Source organism: Triticum urartu, chromosome 7A (genome assembly GCF_056163025.1).
Source record: "Triticum urartu cultivar PI428250 chromosome 7A, HENAU_Tu73, whole genome shotgun sequence".
Taxonomy (NCBI): domain Eukaryota; kingdom Viridiplantae; phylum Streptophyta; class Magnoliopsida; order Poales; family Poaceae; genus Triticum; species Triticum urartu.
In genome coordinates this window covers 665,434,290-665,451,535 of record NC_141879.1, presented here as the reverse complement: position 1 = coordinate 665,451,535, position 17,246 = coordinate 665,434,290, and the positions used below count along the sequence as shown (strand labels likewise).

Here is a 17,246-nt window from a genome sequence, read left to right as displayed (position 1 = left end):
ATTCCACACTCGCTATTTATAATATTTAGTAATATATTCTAACTTTATGATAACAACACCTACTTTTATATTTTAGCTCTCAGATATCATGCAAAGTTATCCTCTTCATACCCACAACGTAGTTTTATTTGTCGTTTCTAGTTGGAAGCAAACGTTCGGTGTACGTAGAGTCGTATCAGTGGCAGATAGGACTTGAGAGAATATTGATCTTACCTTTAGCTCCTTGTGGGTTAGACACTCCATACTTATCATTTCCACCATTGGGAATTGCTACGATGATTCCCTGCACTTGGGGATTATCACGGAGATTGTTCTTCACCACCACCCTCACCACGCCGTCGTGCTGCCGGAACTCATCTACTACTTCGCCCCTCTTGCTGGATCAAGAAGGCAAGGACGTCATCGAGCTGAACATGTGCTGAATATGGAGGTGTCGTATTTTCAGTACTTGATGGGGACGGATCGTGAAGGTGTATGACTACATCAACCGCGTTGATACGCTTCCGCTTATCGATCTTCAAGGGTATGAAGATGTTCTTCTCCTCTCATAGCTATGCACCTCCATGGATAGATCTTGCGTGTGCGTAGAAAAAAAATTTCATGCAACATTCCCCAACAGTTACGAGGTATCACCCTCGGCACTCGATAGTAGTTCTGCAGAGTCGTACAACTAAGGGGGTGTGAGGTGATGTGCCGGGCTCTGCTCTCGATCACATTGATCGAAGCATCTAGTAATAAAGTGGGGGCAACAGGGACAAGGTGAGGGGGCACTGGTGGATCGCTAACCAACCTATACTAAGCATATAGGATAAACAAGTAGGTAACAATAGCAGGTTGCAAAATCAGGCTATGCATCAGAATAGGAGCAATCAAATACAGTAGCAATTCTAATGCAAGCATGAGAGGGAAATAAATGGGTGATATAGGAATGATCAAGGGGGGTTTGCTTGCCTGGAAGCTCTGCTGAGAGTGGCTGGACGTCAGGGGCGTAGTCGTACACGGCAGCAGCGTTAGTCTCGGTGTCTGTCGGAGAGAAGAGGAGGAAGAAACAAAAAATATATGTAGCAAACAGATGCATCATGATGCATGACATGAGAATATGAAGTGCTAGGGGTGACCTATCACAGTGCTACACGATACAAATGAAGAGGGAAAACATCTAGGGATGTTTTCCTAACGTTTGGCAATTTTCGGATAGACAAATCAGAGGGGAAGGATCCATGTTCATAATGTTAGAGGCATGTGACAGATGAACGGATAGCATATCCGGATTCGTTAGATCTTTTCTAAGCAATTTTCATTTATAAATTATTTTCATGTGACTTATGGATTATTTTATGATAATTTTCAAAGTTTAAATGATTTTCTGGAATTTTAATTTAATTCAAAAATAAAGGCTAATTGCTAGATACACCCAAAAGTGTACCTAGACAGGCCACACAAGGACTGACTGGTGGGCCCTATTGACTTGGTCAACAGAGGCTGACAGTGGGACCAGAGGGCCTAGTCGGCAGTTGACTTGGTCAGCGCTGACTGGTCAACTGGCGGGATGGGCCCGTGGTGTCAGTGACACAATTAGTTAATAGACTAATTATAATTAGCAAAATATTTAATAAACATGGTGGGGCCTACATATCAGTGAGGATTAGCTTGCGGGTTAGTGACTAATCTTGTTAGCTAATGGCCCGGGTCCACAGTCAGCGACCCAGGCGGGTGTTTAACTGTGCGTGCGCCGTCGACGGACCTCCGTCGAGGCGGAACATGGCGGCGGTGGATGAGAAATGCTCTTCGACGACCATTTGGCGCGCAAAGCCTATCCATGGGATGCCCAGGCCCGCGCGCAGCCGTTGCCGTAGGCGGCGGCAGGTGGGAGGCACGGGGCTCGCCAGAGACGAGCTCGCGACGGCGGCCTGAGCACGGACTGGATCGGGGGGCTAGGGGGCACGACAGCTAGCGCTGGAGGGCGCATCGGCCTCCTGGCCGTGCCAGGAGCATGCTACCGTGCTCGGAAGCGAGCGGCGCGTGATGTGGCTGTGACGGCGAGGCGAGCAGTGGAAATAACCTTTAGCAACGACTGCTAGCTAGGCTAGGGGGCGAATGAGAGCAAGAGGAATGATGGGAGAGGAAGAGGAGCTCATAGCGATGTTGGCTAAGGTCGCGGGGAAGCCGAGGGTAGCCGGAGCAGTGCAGATCGAAGGCGATGGTGGTGGTGGCCGACGGGGAGAAGATGACGCGATGGCGCCGCTGTGGGAGCGCTCCGGCTCGGACTGATCTTGGCGGACGACGAAGGCGACTACGGCGTAACACCTAGACATGCTGGCTTGGTGTGGGTTGGCTAGTGGCCACGGCAGCATCAAGGCGGCGGCGATAGACGACGGCAGCGGGCGGACGAGCTCGGAGAGAGAGAGAGAGAGAGAGAGAGAGAGAGAGCGGGGGGCCCGAGGGGGGACTAGGGTTCGTGGGGGAGTGAGCGGCGTCGGGGGGGTCCTCCATCCACCCCTCCGACCACGGGATGCCCGACAGCGTGGCATCCGCGCTCTAGACGGACGCAGAACGACCACGACGCGAGGTTAGGGACGGCGATGATAGTGGGCCAGGCTGGGCACTGTGCGAGCAGGCCTAAGTGCACAGTGCTCGGTGGCCTTTTCTCTTTTTTATTTCTTTTCTGTTTTGCTTTATTTATTTCTGTTTTATTTTATTTTCAATAGAAAATAGGTTAAGTAAAATTTGGAACTTGGCCTAAAATTAGTGATGCAGTTATTTACAGTGCCACAATTTTTTTTGGATTATTTATCGTAGTTTGGAACTTTTATGTTTTTAAAAGCAATTAAAATATTGTTTGGCCCCTGTTTTAATTATTTTACGGCACTTATACACTTTATAAAAAGTTGTTTTCACAATGAGAATTATACATTGATTATTTGTAATACAATGAACACTTTTATTTTGCTGTTTGAATAGATATTATTTTTACTTATTTTAAATTTGAGTTTGATTTGAATTTTGCTCAAGTGACAAATGGACTAGCAAAAAGGTGATGACATGGCACCATTAGGGAGATATTACTTTAGCTTGACTCTGGGGTGTTACACCCTCTGAGGGAGGTAACAACCCTAGTCCTGCCAGATAACTACGAGGATCACAAGGTTTACAAGGTTGCTCCTAGAGCTGTTTTTGGGTGGAGGAGGAAGAAGGAGCTAGCTCTCCTCTGTGCCTCGCATGTGGGTGTGGGTGTGTGGAATGAGCTGACCCCGTCCTAGGGGGACTCCTGGGAGGTCTTATACTTGGGCCTCCCAGGTTACAAATGATAAAGAAAGAGGGGCGGGGCCCTCTTGCCAGCGTCTCTGGCTACCAGCGAGGCCCGCCGGCTACACGTCACTATAGCCAGTAGGGCAGGGCGTCACTGAGTGGCTGGCACTGTGCCTCCACAGTGTCGGGCTGCGCTGACGTCGGTCGCCATGGTTAGCGGTACCGGTGGCACTGTAGCCACGCTCTCCACGACGTGGGAGAGGTTTTGTCGTACAACGGGATTGGGCCGGCGTTGACCCCGCCGGCTGCCGGCTGAGGGCAGCCGACCCGACGTGTGGCGCCGTGCCCAGTCGGCCTCCTACGGGAGGAGCCAGCTGGAGGGCTAGTCGGACTGAGGGACTTGGGCCGTCCCAATGTTTGGAAAAGTTGACTCATACCCCTGAGCCTGCCCGGGGGTCACCCCCCCCCCCCCCCGACAGAGGGGCCACAAGGGCCGACGCGGGAGTGTTGGACAAAGTATATATTGGGCCTCGCCCTGCGCTGGCAACCTTTAGGGGCCGCCGATGCGGGCCCCTTTTTTAGCCGGCAACCCCAAAGTCTTTTCGGGGTTCCTTTTCGGGGCTGCCGGTGGAGATGTCCTTACGTACGTACGTGTTGCACTAGTTAGCCAGGCCCAGGGGTGGCAAGAGCATGGTGGAGTCGTCAGACAGGGAGGGGAGGAGGAGGCAGGCCGATGACCTACCATTTGGAAATTAAAATATTTGTCAACATTTCCAACTTATATCAAATATAATATTTAGGAAATGCAGTGTATCAAAGTTCATAAATAAGAGGCATTTGACACCGCCCATTAACATATAGTTTCTTTATATGTGGTATATGCAAGGTAGATAGTCCAATACACATTAATAACATGATAGCATGGATTAGCTCAACATAGAGGAGAGAGAGAAAAATACAGCACAAGTGTCAATTTAAAATTAGAGATAAACAAATACCTTTATGTCTGGAAATTCTGTTGTGTGAATATCAGCGCTATTTGAAGAGTCCCTCTAGCAGCTGGCAGCTTTATCAATGTTCAACTGTAAGTAACACAATGAACTTCCTGGTACAGGCTTGTTAACAATGATAGTATGGCTGACTTGTGTGCGAAAGTTAAGGAGCTGAAGGCTAGGTTTATTCAATCTCAAATCAACCATGTTTTGAGGGTAAGTATCTCATATTTTCATCACTTCCTTTTCTTGTCCAAGTTTACCATGCATCTGCCAGCTTTAGGTTCTGATGTATGAATGCTTGGCAGCATATTACATTTTTTTTCCTGATAAAGGCACCATATTAGAAACGTTGGTACAAATGCCTACTGTTGGTATTATTAATGTTGGTACAAATGCCTACCGTGTTTTGTAACAACTGTTTTATTCAATGGCATGAGAAGCAGCACAACAAGACACTTGTTTAGGCATACTTGTACTGTTTGTATAAAAGCCTACAGTTTTTCGTAACAAATATTTTTCAATGGCATGAGAAGCAGCACACCAAGACCCTTGGTTGTGCAATTCACCATTAATATCTTTCTTGTCTCAAGTTAATGCCAGTTGCTACTTCACATATTTTTTGATGGTGCAGAGCTGGTTCGAGTAACCTAGCAGCGCTAGCGATGGAGCACTTCCAATTGGAATCCAAGTATGGATGGCTATTCTTCATAGGTTTGTTTTTGTTTGTCGCTATGGTGCAGTACTTGTTATTTGCTGGCATACAGAAATGTTGATTTATCTTTTTAGGCATCGATCTGTAGGCCCCAAGCAGAAACTGAAAGCAGAATCAAGGTGGGGCGCGAGTGTGGAGGCGGAGGACCCCTGACAGTTGCATTGTGCGAGGAGCTCGATATGGATGTTTGGGCACTGCGGGAGGGTAACAACCAAGAGGAGTGTTTTTCTTTTTCTTTTCGAGCTTTTTGTTTAGATGGATTGGGTGGGTAAGTTGGGTTGTGCGGGATTTGAATGCATATAGATGGGTAGATCTCAGATGACTTCTGTTTCCAGTCCAATTGAAGCGAGAATTTCAGCTCGTTGGATCAGCTGCTGTTACTCTGTACAAGTTGTTCAAGTGAACTAGTTGTAATAATAATAATACAGGCTATACATCATACGTGTGTAAGTTGCTCGTTATCAATTTTGGGATTGATGAACGCCTTCCTGTAGTTGGAGCAGTAGGAAAAATCCACAGGTTTGAACAAGAGCGGTATTCTGGAAAAAACTGAGTATGCAGCAAACTGGGAGTGAGATGAAAAATGAAAGTCAGAGTGTTATGGATGTATGGTGAAAACTTGGTATTTCTGCTTAATCCCTGTCGTTTTCGATATTTGAATTTTCCAGGTAGCTGGTATGCGTTTTGAGCTCCTCAATTCGAGAAAATCAACTTCAGGATTGTTGATTTTTCCGAACTATATTATTCAGGCTGACAAGGAACAGAAGACGAGGCTCCCTACACATGTTGAGCGGATGCAGGCCAAGGCTTTACATTTTCCACACTAACAAATGTGTCAACATAATTAGCTATAAGACTAAGGAGCTGTTCGGTGATCCACTAGCTCCACCAAATTTGAGGATCTGCATCTCTTCTCCCTTCTTCTCTCTTCTCTTTCTCTTTTTGCATCTGTAGTTTAGTGTAGGGTTTAGTGTAGGACTTGCAAGTACTCCCCTTGTGCCTTCCATTCCCTTCTCTTCTCTGAATGCACTCCCCTCTCCACAAATGGAGTACTTATCACCACAAATGGAGTATCTCACAGCTAAGCTCATTACTGAAGGAGCCTAAACTAAGATAATTATGTCCCGTAAGTACCCCATTATTATCTGAAGAAAAAGATGATCTCACTGTTCTTGGTGATTCATTGACTAGTAGCACTCCAACCATGTTTAAGTTTCAGTGTAGTTCAGCAGCTGTGTGCTTTGTTTTTGTGTTGTGTTGTGTGAGCCCATGGTTACTGAACCTGATTGATATTCAATGTTGATATGGCTAGCAAATTATTCATGCGTCCACTCACTACTATGGGGTTATAATCTTGTAGCTGCGGTCTGTGTGCTGCTGGGTCCTAACTGATTCCATGTCCATGTCAGTTTTTGCCAAAATGACCATTAGGTAAAATGCAAAAGCAAAATATTCTGCACTTAACCGCGTCTTGACGGTCAATTTCTCACCCACTGCTACATTTTGCATTCATCATTTCTATTGGCTTGTTTTGCAGGTGTTCTTCATGTTGTGATGTGAAACAAATTCGGAATCAACACTATAGTAGTAGCAGGTATCTTCTTGGCTTGTATGGAAGCTTGTGTTATTGCTTACTAAGGTACTGAACTGATCAGAACTTCAGAACAGTGAGCTTTACATACTAATTTCAGTGTGCAGAGGCGTGGCAGAGGACTCACCTACAGCAGCAGCGAGGAGTAGAAGAGTAGCGAGGAGCAGCAGCAGCAGCAGAGATACTCCAACAGCAGCAGCCACCTGGTCGGAGAGTCCCCAGCGACAAGTATTTAGGAACAGAGGGAGTATGAGGTACATTTGGGGCAGCAAACGGAGCAGGAGGAAATTTACATTACAACCAAATCAAATCGCACACAAGTGCTGCTGTACAAGAAACTAGTCAATCCTCACATCACATAGCACTCGTCTAGAAATTGTTTGCTCCCGTGCTAGTACTTGGCATTGTTCTAGAGGATACACTCGATCTCATCCCTGGTAAACTTGTAGAACTTGGACTTGTGCTTGACCATCACGAGTTTGGATGGCTCGCCGCGGCGCACCACCTCCAAGCCAGAGATGACAGCGCCCATCCCCAACCGGTCATCGCCGACGCGGAACTCAAAGATTTTGGCGACGCAGAACCTGCCGCCGCCCAGGTACACCATGCTGCAGTCCATCATCACCCAGTCGTCCGGCAGGCTAAGGTCTCCCCAGCTGTACGCCAGCCCCGGAGCCTCGGCTCCGGCGCCGGCGCGGAGGGAGTAGAGGTCCATCGCGCACAGGTCGTAGGGCCAGCCGGCGCCGATGCCAAACCAGAGGTTGTCGAGCTCGCTGACGCGCTCGGCGCGGCCGACGAACGGCAGCGTCCAGCGTCCGGCCTTGAACCACCTGTTGGTGGAGGTGTTGAAGCAGTGGGTGCCAACGCCGCTCGTCTTGGCGGACGAGACGACGAGGACGGGGTCGCCTTCGTCGTGGATGAGCGCGTGGCACCTGACGGCGGAGGCGGCGGCGCGAGGCACGGGCGGCGGCGGGAGCTGATGCCACCGCCAGCCTTTCCTGCCGCTGGAGGGGCCGCAGTACATGAGGGTCTCGGAGTCAAAGTAGTCGCAGCACCTGCCCATGACGTACAAGGCGTCCGCCCGCCCGGGGTCCCGGGGCTCCCTGTCCAGGATGGAGAAGGAGACAGGGTTGGGCCCCTTGGGGGTGCCGAGGCAGGGCATCGAGTGGAGGAGGCCGGCGTCGGTGTCGTACAGGACGGTGCGGCCCTCGGCGTCGACGCAGAGGATCTTGCTGTGCCCGCCGCTGCCGCTGCCGCGCTCGTAGAAAGGAAGGAAATCCAGCCTCTTGTCCTCCCTGGAGACGGGGAGCTCCAGCCTCAGGCTGGGCGCGGGCATCCTGGAGATGGAGATGGCCTCCATCTCCCCCGTGCCGGATGCTTGCGCCTCCTTGGTAGATGGGTAGAAGAGCTGCTCCTCGGGCTTGATGCGGCTCACCGCATAGAGGCTGCTGCCCATGCCGTACCTCCGCATCACCACGTTCACCAGCTGCCGCGCCCTCATCTGTCCGAACTTGCTCCTCCTCTTCTCTCTTCCGGATCCGGACGAACTATAGACAAAAAGACGGAAAATCAATCAGAACGTGCCACTTGGTTCCCCAAGAACGAGCAACTCCAGGAAACGGGACGAATCGAACGGGAAAGATTAAGCAGCGGGACTCGACGAACCGAAGCAGGCGCTGCGGCGGCGGCGAGATTTTGGGGAATGGAACGAGACGCTCCGTTCTTCTCGTCTTATATGGTAAACCATGGGCCGATTGGGCCATATTACCAAGCATCAGCCCACACCAAGCCTTGTCTTCCCTGGACTCTTTTGGGTATGTGTTTTGAGTATATATACAGGAGTGTTGGGGAGTGCAGCAGTTTATGGTTCAATTGTTCGAGAGACTTTAGACCTTTTTTTTTGCGAGGAAGAGAGACTTTAGACCACTCCAGTTTATTTATTACTACCTATCTTTATCTTTATCTTTATCTTTATTTTTATCTTTATCTTTACCTAATATTAACGGAAATGTTAACGCCCACACGTGTGGGCGTTGACCATCTCGACCACACGCATCCATCACCGTTCAGTAACTTTTGCACGAATCTTGGCACGAATTAGCTGATTTTGTATGCCACGTAGAACAACTCGTGTGTGTGTGGTGTGTGAGAGAGGTCGCCCACACATCCGTTTTACCATACGGAGGGGCCGGTGTGTGGGCGTTTAGCAGTTCGCCCACACACTAGTTTTCAATCACGCGCAAGGGCTGGTGTGTGGGCGTTTGCCATCTCGCCCACACGCCCGCCTCCTCTCCCACACCAAGCTGCCAGTTGCCATGCGTTTTGCAGTGTACATGGCAACTGCCCTAGTGTGATTGCAAGCAGATGGCAACTCTCTCTTTTTTTTACTCGAACATGTCAGTTGCCATATGTTTTGCATGGTAAATGGCAAAGTGCCCTAGCGTGCACGTAAGCAGATGACAACTCTTTCTTTTTAAATGGCAACTACCCTAGCGTGCTTGTGAGCACATGTCAACTCTCTCTTTTATCCGAACATGTTTTTTGCCATGCATTTTTTGTAGCGCTACATGGCAACTGCCTAGTGTTAGTAGGTGGCAATTCTTAAAGTTTTGAAATCATGGCAACTGCAGTAGACCAGACCACACATGGCAACAGCTGTAGTTGTCCAAAAAATGGCAATTTGGAACTTTGACTTGAGATGGCAACTGCATTTGAGCAAACATGGCAATTGTAGTTGTCCGACATGGCAACCGTAGTTCAGCGACATGGCAACTGCACTTAAACGAACATGGACGAGGGTCCTGCCCATGGCAACTGCGGGGCGCGCGGTAAAGTGTCACGTGAGGCGTGCGGGACCACGAGGTACGAGGCCTGACGTACCGGGCGTGTGGGCGTTATCTATTTTGCCCACACACACGCGTATAAGAGGGACCAGGAGGAAGAAAAAGAGACGTGTGGGCGCTAGTTGTTTTGCCCACACACAGACGTGTGGGCGGGTCCTCTTAGGCACCATACAGAACGTGTGGGCAGATTTCTTAACGCCCACACGTGTGGCAGTGATCGGCGTCCAATATTAAAGAAAGAATTGTTTCTCTAGTTTTTTTGGTTTAGGGTGGGACCTAGATAATTTTCATACGTCAAAAAGCAAATCACAGGACACACACGCGTATAAGAGGGACCAGGAGGGAGAAAAAGAGGCGTGTGGGCACTAATTGTTTTGCCCACACACAGACGTGTGGGCGGATCCTCTTAGGCACCATACAGAACGTGTGGGCAGATTTCTTAACGCCCACACGCGTGGCAGTTATCGGCGTCCAATATTAAAGAAAGGATTGTTTCTCTAGTTTTTTTGGTTTAGGGTGGGACCTAGATAATTTTCATACGTCAAAAAGCAAATCACAGGACGCACAGGCCGCAATGGGCCGGCCCATTGGCGTACGAACAGAAACAAAAATTCCAAAAAATTAATACTGCAATGCTAGGAATCGAACACAGCAGCTCACGCTGGAGCGTTTAGAATGCTATACCACTAGACTAAAAAGACTTGGTGAATAATTGGCCGCACGAAAATTTAAATTAAACTCACACTCATGCCTGTTACTAAGAGAAAAAGTTGTTTTTAAGTGAATATATTTTATAACGTGAATTTTTACAAAGTTTGTAACAAATTTTTTAAAAATCGAACATTTTTATAAAAAAGAACAATATTTTTATTTATTTTTTCGAAACCTGAAACTAGGAGGTACTGTTCTGATTATTTTTCAAATTGGCAAACATTTTAAAAAATATTTTATTTAAATTTAAAAAGGAAAATATTTTTTAAAACATGATTTTTTTAATCTAACTTATTAGTAAGACTTGGGGAATTTTTGAAATGTGCCCACTTGATGCATTGTTTTAGACTAGGATATGAAAGGAATCTTTTTATCTGTTGCGTCTTCATGTACGACCAGTCTCAGTCGGCCCAGTGACTCCCGTCAAAATGCATGAGGAGTCCAGCTAGGTTTCATGGTCTATCTGACACAAACTACTCAATTTTCATGATGACAATGACATATATTATGTGTGCTTTTCCCTATTATATTAGCCAGATTATTAAAAAAAACGTTGTTCAACGCTTTTGATCTTTGCCGGACACGAAGGCGGCTCAACAATCCAGCTGTTAGACCTGGCCAACCTTGGTTAGTGATAACTGATACTGCGACCACATGCGACGAGGATAGCAAAGATGACAAGCGGAAAACATGTGTCTCGTGTTATATTGAAATGGAGGATGTGGACTTGAGGATGAGGTATTAGTCATGTTTATTATGTTATGGGCATGAGAGTAAGGTCTTTAGCAATATTCAGCGGGTAAGGACGTGTGAGGACTGTTTTCTCCCATTGCAACGCACGGACATGTTGGCTAGTATATCATAATACTCCCTCCGCTTTTGTTTTGAACCCGTGTAATCAGTTAGTCTGAACAACAGGAAAAATAACATTTAGTCAGATATGCACCCCTAAATCATGTGCCAAAAGAAGAAGGAAAAAAAAGTCCTAATACATGTTTGTGAGAAAACAAAAAAACAAATGCACATAGTGCTGGGGCCTGCAACGAGCGGATGATGCATGGTACTGTAGGCGACATCGTCTGAGAGCAACGAGTGGATGGAGTCAGGCGGGGTGGTGGCACGTTGGGCAGGAGGAGCGGTGGGGTGTCCGCTCGGTTTTGGAGCACGGGCGGACACGGTGGACATCACATGAGCCCAGACAATGGGCCTGGCTGCCTCTAATTATTTATCAAACCGGCTAACCCTCTTTGCGTGTTTTGTTCAACAGATCACCCCAAATAGTGGTGTTTTGTCGTCTAAAAAAATAGTGGTGTTTTGTGAAGAAAAAAACAATTTGTACTTTTACACGAAGAAATGAGTGGCAATAAGATTCGATCCACATGTGTGGGTACATATATACACCCATATTCGAATAGCAGTGTCCATAGTTTATAGACGACTCAATGAACCGTAGCGTTGCATTAGATAACTACTGCAACCTTAACAATTGCTAAGGTTGGAACAAGGGAGAATTCCTGGGATTCTTGTTGGGGTTAAGTTGAAAGGATTGATGGTACTCAAAGTTGTCGCTACCTCACCCTTATTATAAAACTGTTTCGTGGTCGGTTTACATCTGTTTAAAGCAATTGTAGCTAGATAAAACTACCTTTCTTCCACACAAAAAAGCCATGTTGATACCCGATGCATTCTTGAGTTCAACAGCACTGCACGAATGTAGCAAAGATATCATCGGACCACATAAATACGCAGACATCAAGCATAAAGCATACATGTCACAAATATAATCAAAGAAACGCAAACTGCCTAGAGGCATATGATAGGAGGTTAGCTTGAATTAAAATAGTGAGTTTTCTGAGGGTCTTGGGAGGGTCATAAACAATTTGCAGTTAGGGTTCCTGCAACACCGACTCCACGGAATCGAATGCAACATATAAATAAATACATAACTAAAATATTTATAATTTTAGAAAATTCTGAAACCAGCACCAATGGATAGCAATCTCCAAATAATGAATTAAAAACTTATAATTACTCAATTTGGAGCTAAAGATGATTCAAGCTCAGTAGCAGTAAAGATGATTCAAGCCGACGACGTTGATAGGTCGATGTATTCTTCCTTGGTGAAGAAGATAAAGTATCTTGTGAGTCTTTGTAGAACTAGTATTACTCATATTAGTCGGTCTCAGAATAAAGTTAGTAATTCGTTGGCGAACTTTGCTCGTTTAGAAGGTAGGACTATGACCTGGCTAGGGTGCGGGCCACCTGAAGCTATTGAGCTGAACAACATTGATTGTAATTTTCTGTGATGTGAGTAGTACAAGTTTTACCCGCAAAACAAAAAAGCATCATCACCAAGTTGTTCATGTGCGACCGTTAGTTATCGTCCGCTCACCCGCAGGATAGATATCTCGGCTCGCGCTGAACTGGCGATGATAGCGTACTCCACCGAATACGCCTTCGCCCATGGTCACGTCGGCAGGGTTGGACAGACGGTCTCCGGCGACGGTTCCGGACGACTGGGACCTCCATTTGCGCCTCCGAGAACGCGTACGTGCTCCGGAGAGCGGCGCGAATCTCTGGGTATACCCCTCAGTGGCCGGTTGAAGGGCGGAGCTCCGGCGAGCTTCTTCCTGGTGGTCGAGCGACGGCGAGCTCCTCAGCCTGGGTTCGACAACGTATCCCGCGTAAGATTTGGATATCGGGCTCTAAGTAGCAGAGGGCGTTGCCGTACGTGGTTGGTTCGGCAGATTATTGTGGCGAACTAGGGCACCAAGAACAGCTGCGAGAAGGCCGACGGCGAGGCAGGGCTGAGCTGATTCATGCTCTGGCCATGCAAGACACGCACAAAGCCATGCCGCTCGCATTCCCGCTGACCCAGAGCTCCCAATGCTCGCCACCGGGGGCGTCTTTTAGTAAAACCAGCTACATGGTGGGTGTAGGGAACTGATGGCCGGCGTGTGTGTGCGCTCCGGTCGATGGCGTCTGCCTTCGTGTGCTTTGTTCCTTGTTGCATGTTGGTGCGTCGGCTCCATGGACATCTACTCCCTCCATTCCCAAATATTTGTCTTTGTAGACATTTCACATGAACTACAACATACGAACGTATGTAGACATATTTTAGAGTGTAGATTCACTCACTTTGCTTTGTATGTACTAGTCACTTGTTGAAATCTTTAGAAAGACAAATACAGTACTATTTAGGAACAGGGGGGTAGCAGATAAGACTTGTCATTGGAATCCCTTCAAATCTTCACCTGCAAATAAGTACTAAAGGAGCGTCCATGGGCACCCGGAGTAACACAAAAGAGCTGTAGCCAAACTTATCAAACCACATGGACCAGCCACCCGGAGTAACCACAAGAGAGCTGTAGCCACACTCATCAAACCACCTGGAGCAGGTTGCGCACAACTCAGCAGAGTCTCATAGACACAAGAATGATGACCCTAGACAACAATCTCCAAGAAACCTGACAAAATGGAGCACCAACGCACTTTGTGCTCCTCGCCTTCCTGTTACAATAGGTCGAAGATACAACGCCACAGATAACATCTCAACTCCAGTAAGATACCACACAAAGACACAACGCAGCAACCACAATGTGCCCCGGTTATCAGAGAACTCAGAGGAACACATGCAGGTAACCAGCCTACAAACAGCTACAGCAGGAGCACTACAACGACAACAAAGTGGCACTATCCCAAACATTTCGATGACAAAGCAAACCAGCAGTATGACATTCCAGCCACTTGCGACAGGAGACCCATTCATTTGCCTGATTAGCCGCTTTGGGTGTTGATGCCTATGTCAGCAGCACCAAATTCTTCTCTTTTAGTTCCCGCACTGCCTGAATATCCTTCTCGAGTGCTTCAATGGCAGTCCTCCAGGTCTCTGGGGTCTCGAAGAATATCCCTTCGATGCTGAGGAGCTCCCGCAGCTCATTATCCTCGTCGCACAGATCAATGTATGTCTGGTCCAGCTCATCAAACTCCACATGTAGCAGCTGCGATATGTTTTGTGCAGTGAGCATAAATCGTTTGATCTCTTTGAGGTGTTTCGCCTTGGTCTTTGTCCCATGTGTCAAACCGCCGCGGTTGACACAGACCAGCCATCTCCCCAAGTCTCTTTTCCTGGCCTTCTCAGTGCTCAAATAGTTAGGACCAGTAACCCTATTTTGTGCATCCTTCCTTGACTCAGCGAGAATAGCACGGATGAATTCCTCATTTACTGACAGCCATTTCAGCGAGCCCTCCTCCTCCACTCCTCCTTGATAAGGTAGCTCTCCAAAGAACATTTGCATCTTATGCTTCATGTCTCTGGAGAGGGATTCGAAGTCTTCTCGGGACATCTGATTAACATAGACTCTTAGCCAATAGTGGGCTTCTGGGGATAAAAACAATGAATTGTACAGAAGACGCCAAAGTTTAGGTTCCGCTGACCGCATATTGTTGATGTATTTCTCAAGGTCCTTGGGGTAAGGGGTACCCACACCCAAAACTCTCCTAGCAATCGTATCAAGGACATCTCCACCCAGGTTCCAGTCCTGTATGAAGATTCCCTTCTTCTCAGTGGGACCAATTTCTTCAGTGTCTATAAGAACAAACCTCCCTGAAGACCGAGAAATCTTTAAGTTCTCTAACCGGAGACGGTTGCCCAGTGTACATCCATGCAATTGATATGCTGCAATCAGCTCTGGCAGACTTCTGATGGTTTTCCCTGCTTTCCATGCAACCAGTGTCTTTCCTCTGGGTCCTCCAACGGTCTTCAAGAGAATATTGCCGTCTAAGGGTTCAAGCAGTGAAACTTCCTCCGTGAAATACTTGATCGGGCAAACTAAATCATTCACAAGCATCCTGTATAGAACAGAAAAACAAAGAAGTTATACACAAATTATAATCCTTTAGCAAAGGAAGTGAGTCAGCAATGCACAGTTCTAGTAACAAGCAGTGCACAGTTCTAGTACAATGACTAATTCTTGGTAATCTATGAGATTGCATAGAGGTAAAAAGGCATGCATTATGGAAACGTTGTTATATTCAAGCAGGACTGAACTGCATATATTACAATTGATGTCAAAACAGACTTGTACAAACTAATGTAGAATGAAATTTATTCCATTAAAAAGTGGAGACCGTGGGCAAGGAAAAGAAAAGTTGCTATGATTTCTTATTGCACGACCCATGTCATATATCGATAACTCTTCCAGTTAGCAGTCCGTACACATGTGAAAAAAAAAATCAGTACCCTCTAATGCCACACCCATTTTTGTAACTTGATCTTTGATACTCTCTTATAACACATCTAAAATGAAATACGTTTTGAATTTTGGACAGAGATGGGACATACTTAGGGCCTACATACAGTGATTTGTAGCAAAGGAAGTGAGTCTGCAATTAGCATGGACTTGTTAGTTCCTTCCCTACTATTTTAGCCATTTCAAGAGTGATAATATTCTGTATTTTAGAACTAGCAAACATAATTCTAGGAATTTATTAGCTTCGTAAGCAGAGCTTTCCATGCTCTCTGCTTTGTTCAGCTCTATGTCTCCATAGTGGTTACAGATTTGTTGAAACTGCAAAATGCATATTTATAGAACTAATCTGCTATTGCAGGTTTGTTTCATGCTATTATCAGCTGCTGTAAACGCACTTTTACAATATTAAGAACTAAGAATCATGTCTAGATGAACTCTAAACACAACTTCCTAACTGCTTTACAAGGAAATTACAAGAGGTGAAAGAATTACAAATAATCATTGGTCACGAACTTACATCTTTTCACCGGGTAAACCATCGGATGTAGCAATCCATCTTTTGGACCGCCCAAACCTCTGAGCAGCCAGTGGAGATGACCTGTGAAATCCACTGGACTTGGGTGGGTGGCCCTGGGAAATCCTCCGAAATGAAGAGTATAAGATGCTGCCTCTCATGGTTACAAGACAGGTATCTGAAAAAGACATATGCAAATTATTAAAATCCTTGGACAGAACATGCTGTTGAAAAATAAACCATAGGTGCAAGTTGAATAAAAAACAAGATTTACTTTGCTGAGAGAATAATGATCAGGATATCACTAATCGTTAACTTATCAGCCAGCCTCAAAATAGAGATCAATCGCTTATCGGTCGACCATTTATCCGCCAGCTTTTTTGTAAATCCAAGATTCTAGCACTAGTATTGTAAACTACTCCCTCCGTAAAGAAATATAAGAGCGTTTAGATCACTACTGGTTTAGATAACTAAAGTAGTGATCTAAACGCTCTTATATAAAGTAGTGATCTAAACGCTCTTATATTTCTTTACATAGGGAGTAGTATTCTAGTAAAATATGTTATGCAAAAACAATACAGGAGTAATGGACAGAAGCGATTAATCCTTGAAGATGCAGAGGGAGGGGTGGCCGGAGGAGAGCTGCTTATGGAGGAAAGGGCCGTCGTGCTGCTGCCTCCTGGACCTGGACGACCTGGGAGCTGCGTCGCTCGGTGCTCTAGCTGCTGGGGAAGACCTGCTGGGGAAGACGAGGAAGGGGAAGATCCAGACGGCGGGGAGGGGAGGCGGAGCTAGCTCCGGCCGCCGGAGGCGACCATGATGGCGGCAGCGTCGTGGTGCATCTGGAGCTGGCCATCACATATCACTGGGCGTGCATGCCTTGGCTCGACATCAAGAGATGGCAGCGTTGGGACGGTGCTAGGGCGTGGCTTGGAGGGGAGGGGGGAGTCGGTGCGGGGGGGAGGAAGATAGGAGAGGAGGGGATGGGGAGGAGTTGAAGAGCATACCGATGGGAAGAACTGGTCGCTGAACCCAGACAGAGGCGGCGGCGGCGGCCCGGTGCGTTTCCTCTCGCGTGAACAGAAGCTGGGTCATTGGGCCACCAACATTCGGAATACCTCACTCACAATTTTCCCAAAATTCTGGGTGGGCCACAGCCCACCCGGCCCGTCCCCTGCGTCCGCCCACCCACGACAAAAAAAAAACGAGATCGATCTGTAACCCCTCAAAGAAAAAAACGAGATCGATCCACACGGCAATGTTCGATGGGTGCCCACTACCTGCGAATCCGGCGGATAGAAAAACTCATTAGGACAAAAAATATCCATGGATTTTCAAATGGAAAAAAATTGCACCCATCGGATAAGGCGGGTGCAAGT

General features: G+C 47.0%; 2 protein-coding genes across 2 annotated transcripts; both read right to left on the bottom strand.

Annotated features, from left to right (window-relative positions):
- Nucleotides 1-6,795: 6,795 nt before the first annotated feature.
- Nucleotides 6,796-8,239, bottom strand: LOC147961211 (uncharacterized). Its single transcript, XM_087535950.1, has 2 exons — nucleotides 8,213-8,239; nucleotides 6,796-8,094 (listed from the first exon to the last, which is right to left on the bottom strand). Exon 2 carries the CDS (start codon nucleotides 8,046-8,048, stop codon nucleotides 6,957-6,959), a length of 1,092 nt encoding a protein of 363 aa, XP_087392076.1. The 5' UTR covers nucleotides 8,049-8,094; nucleotides 8,213-8,239; the 3' UTR covers nucleotides 6,796-6,956.
- A 5,298-nt stretch (nucleotides 8,240-13,537) lies between these two features.
- Nucleotides 13,538-16,961, bottom strand: LOC147961210 (uncharacterized). Its single transcript, XM_087535960.1, has 3 exons — nucleotides 16,875-16,961; nucleotides 15,871-16,045; nucleotides 13,538-14,952 (listed from the first exon to the last, which is right to left on the bottom strand). Exons 2-3 carry the CDS (start codon nucleotides 16,026-16,028, stop codon nucleotides 13,902-13,904), a joined length of 1,209 nt encoding a protein of 402 aa, XP_087392086.1. The 5' UTR covers nucleotides 16,029-16,045; nucleotides 16,875-16,961; the 3' UTR covers nucleotides 13,538-13,901.
- Nucleotides 16,962-17,246: the final 285 nt, after the last annotated feature.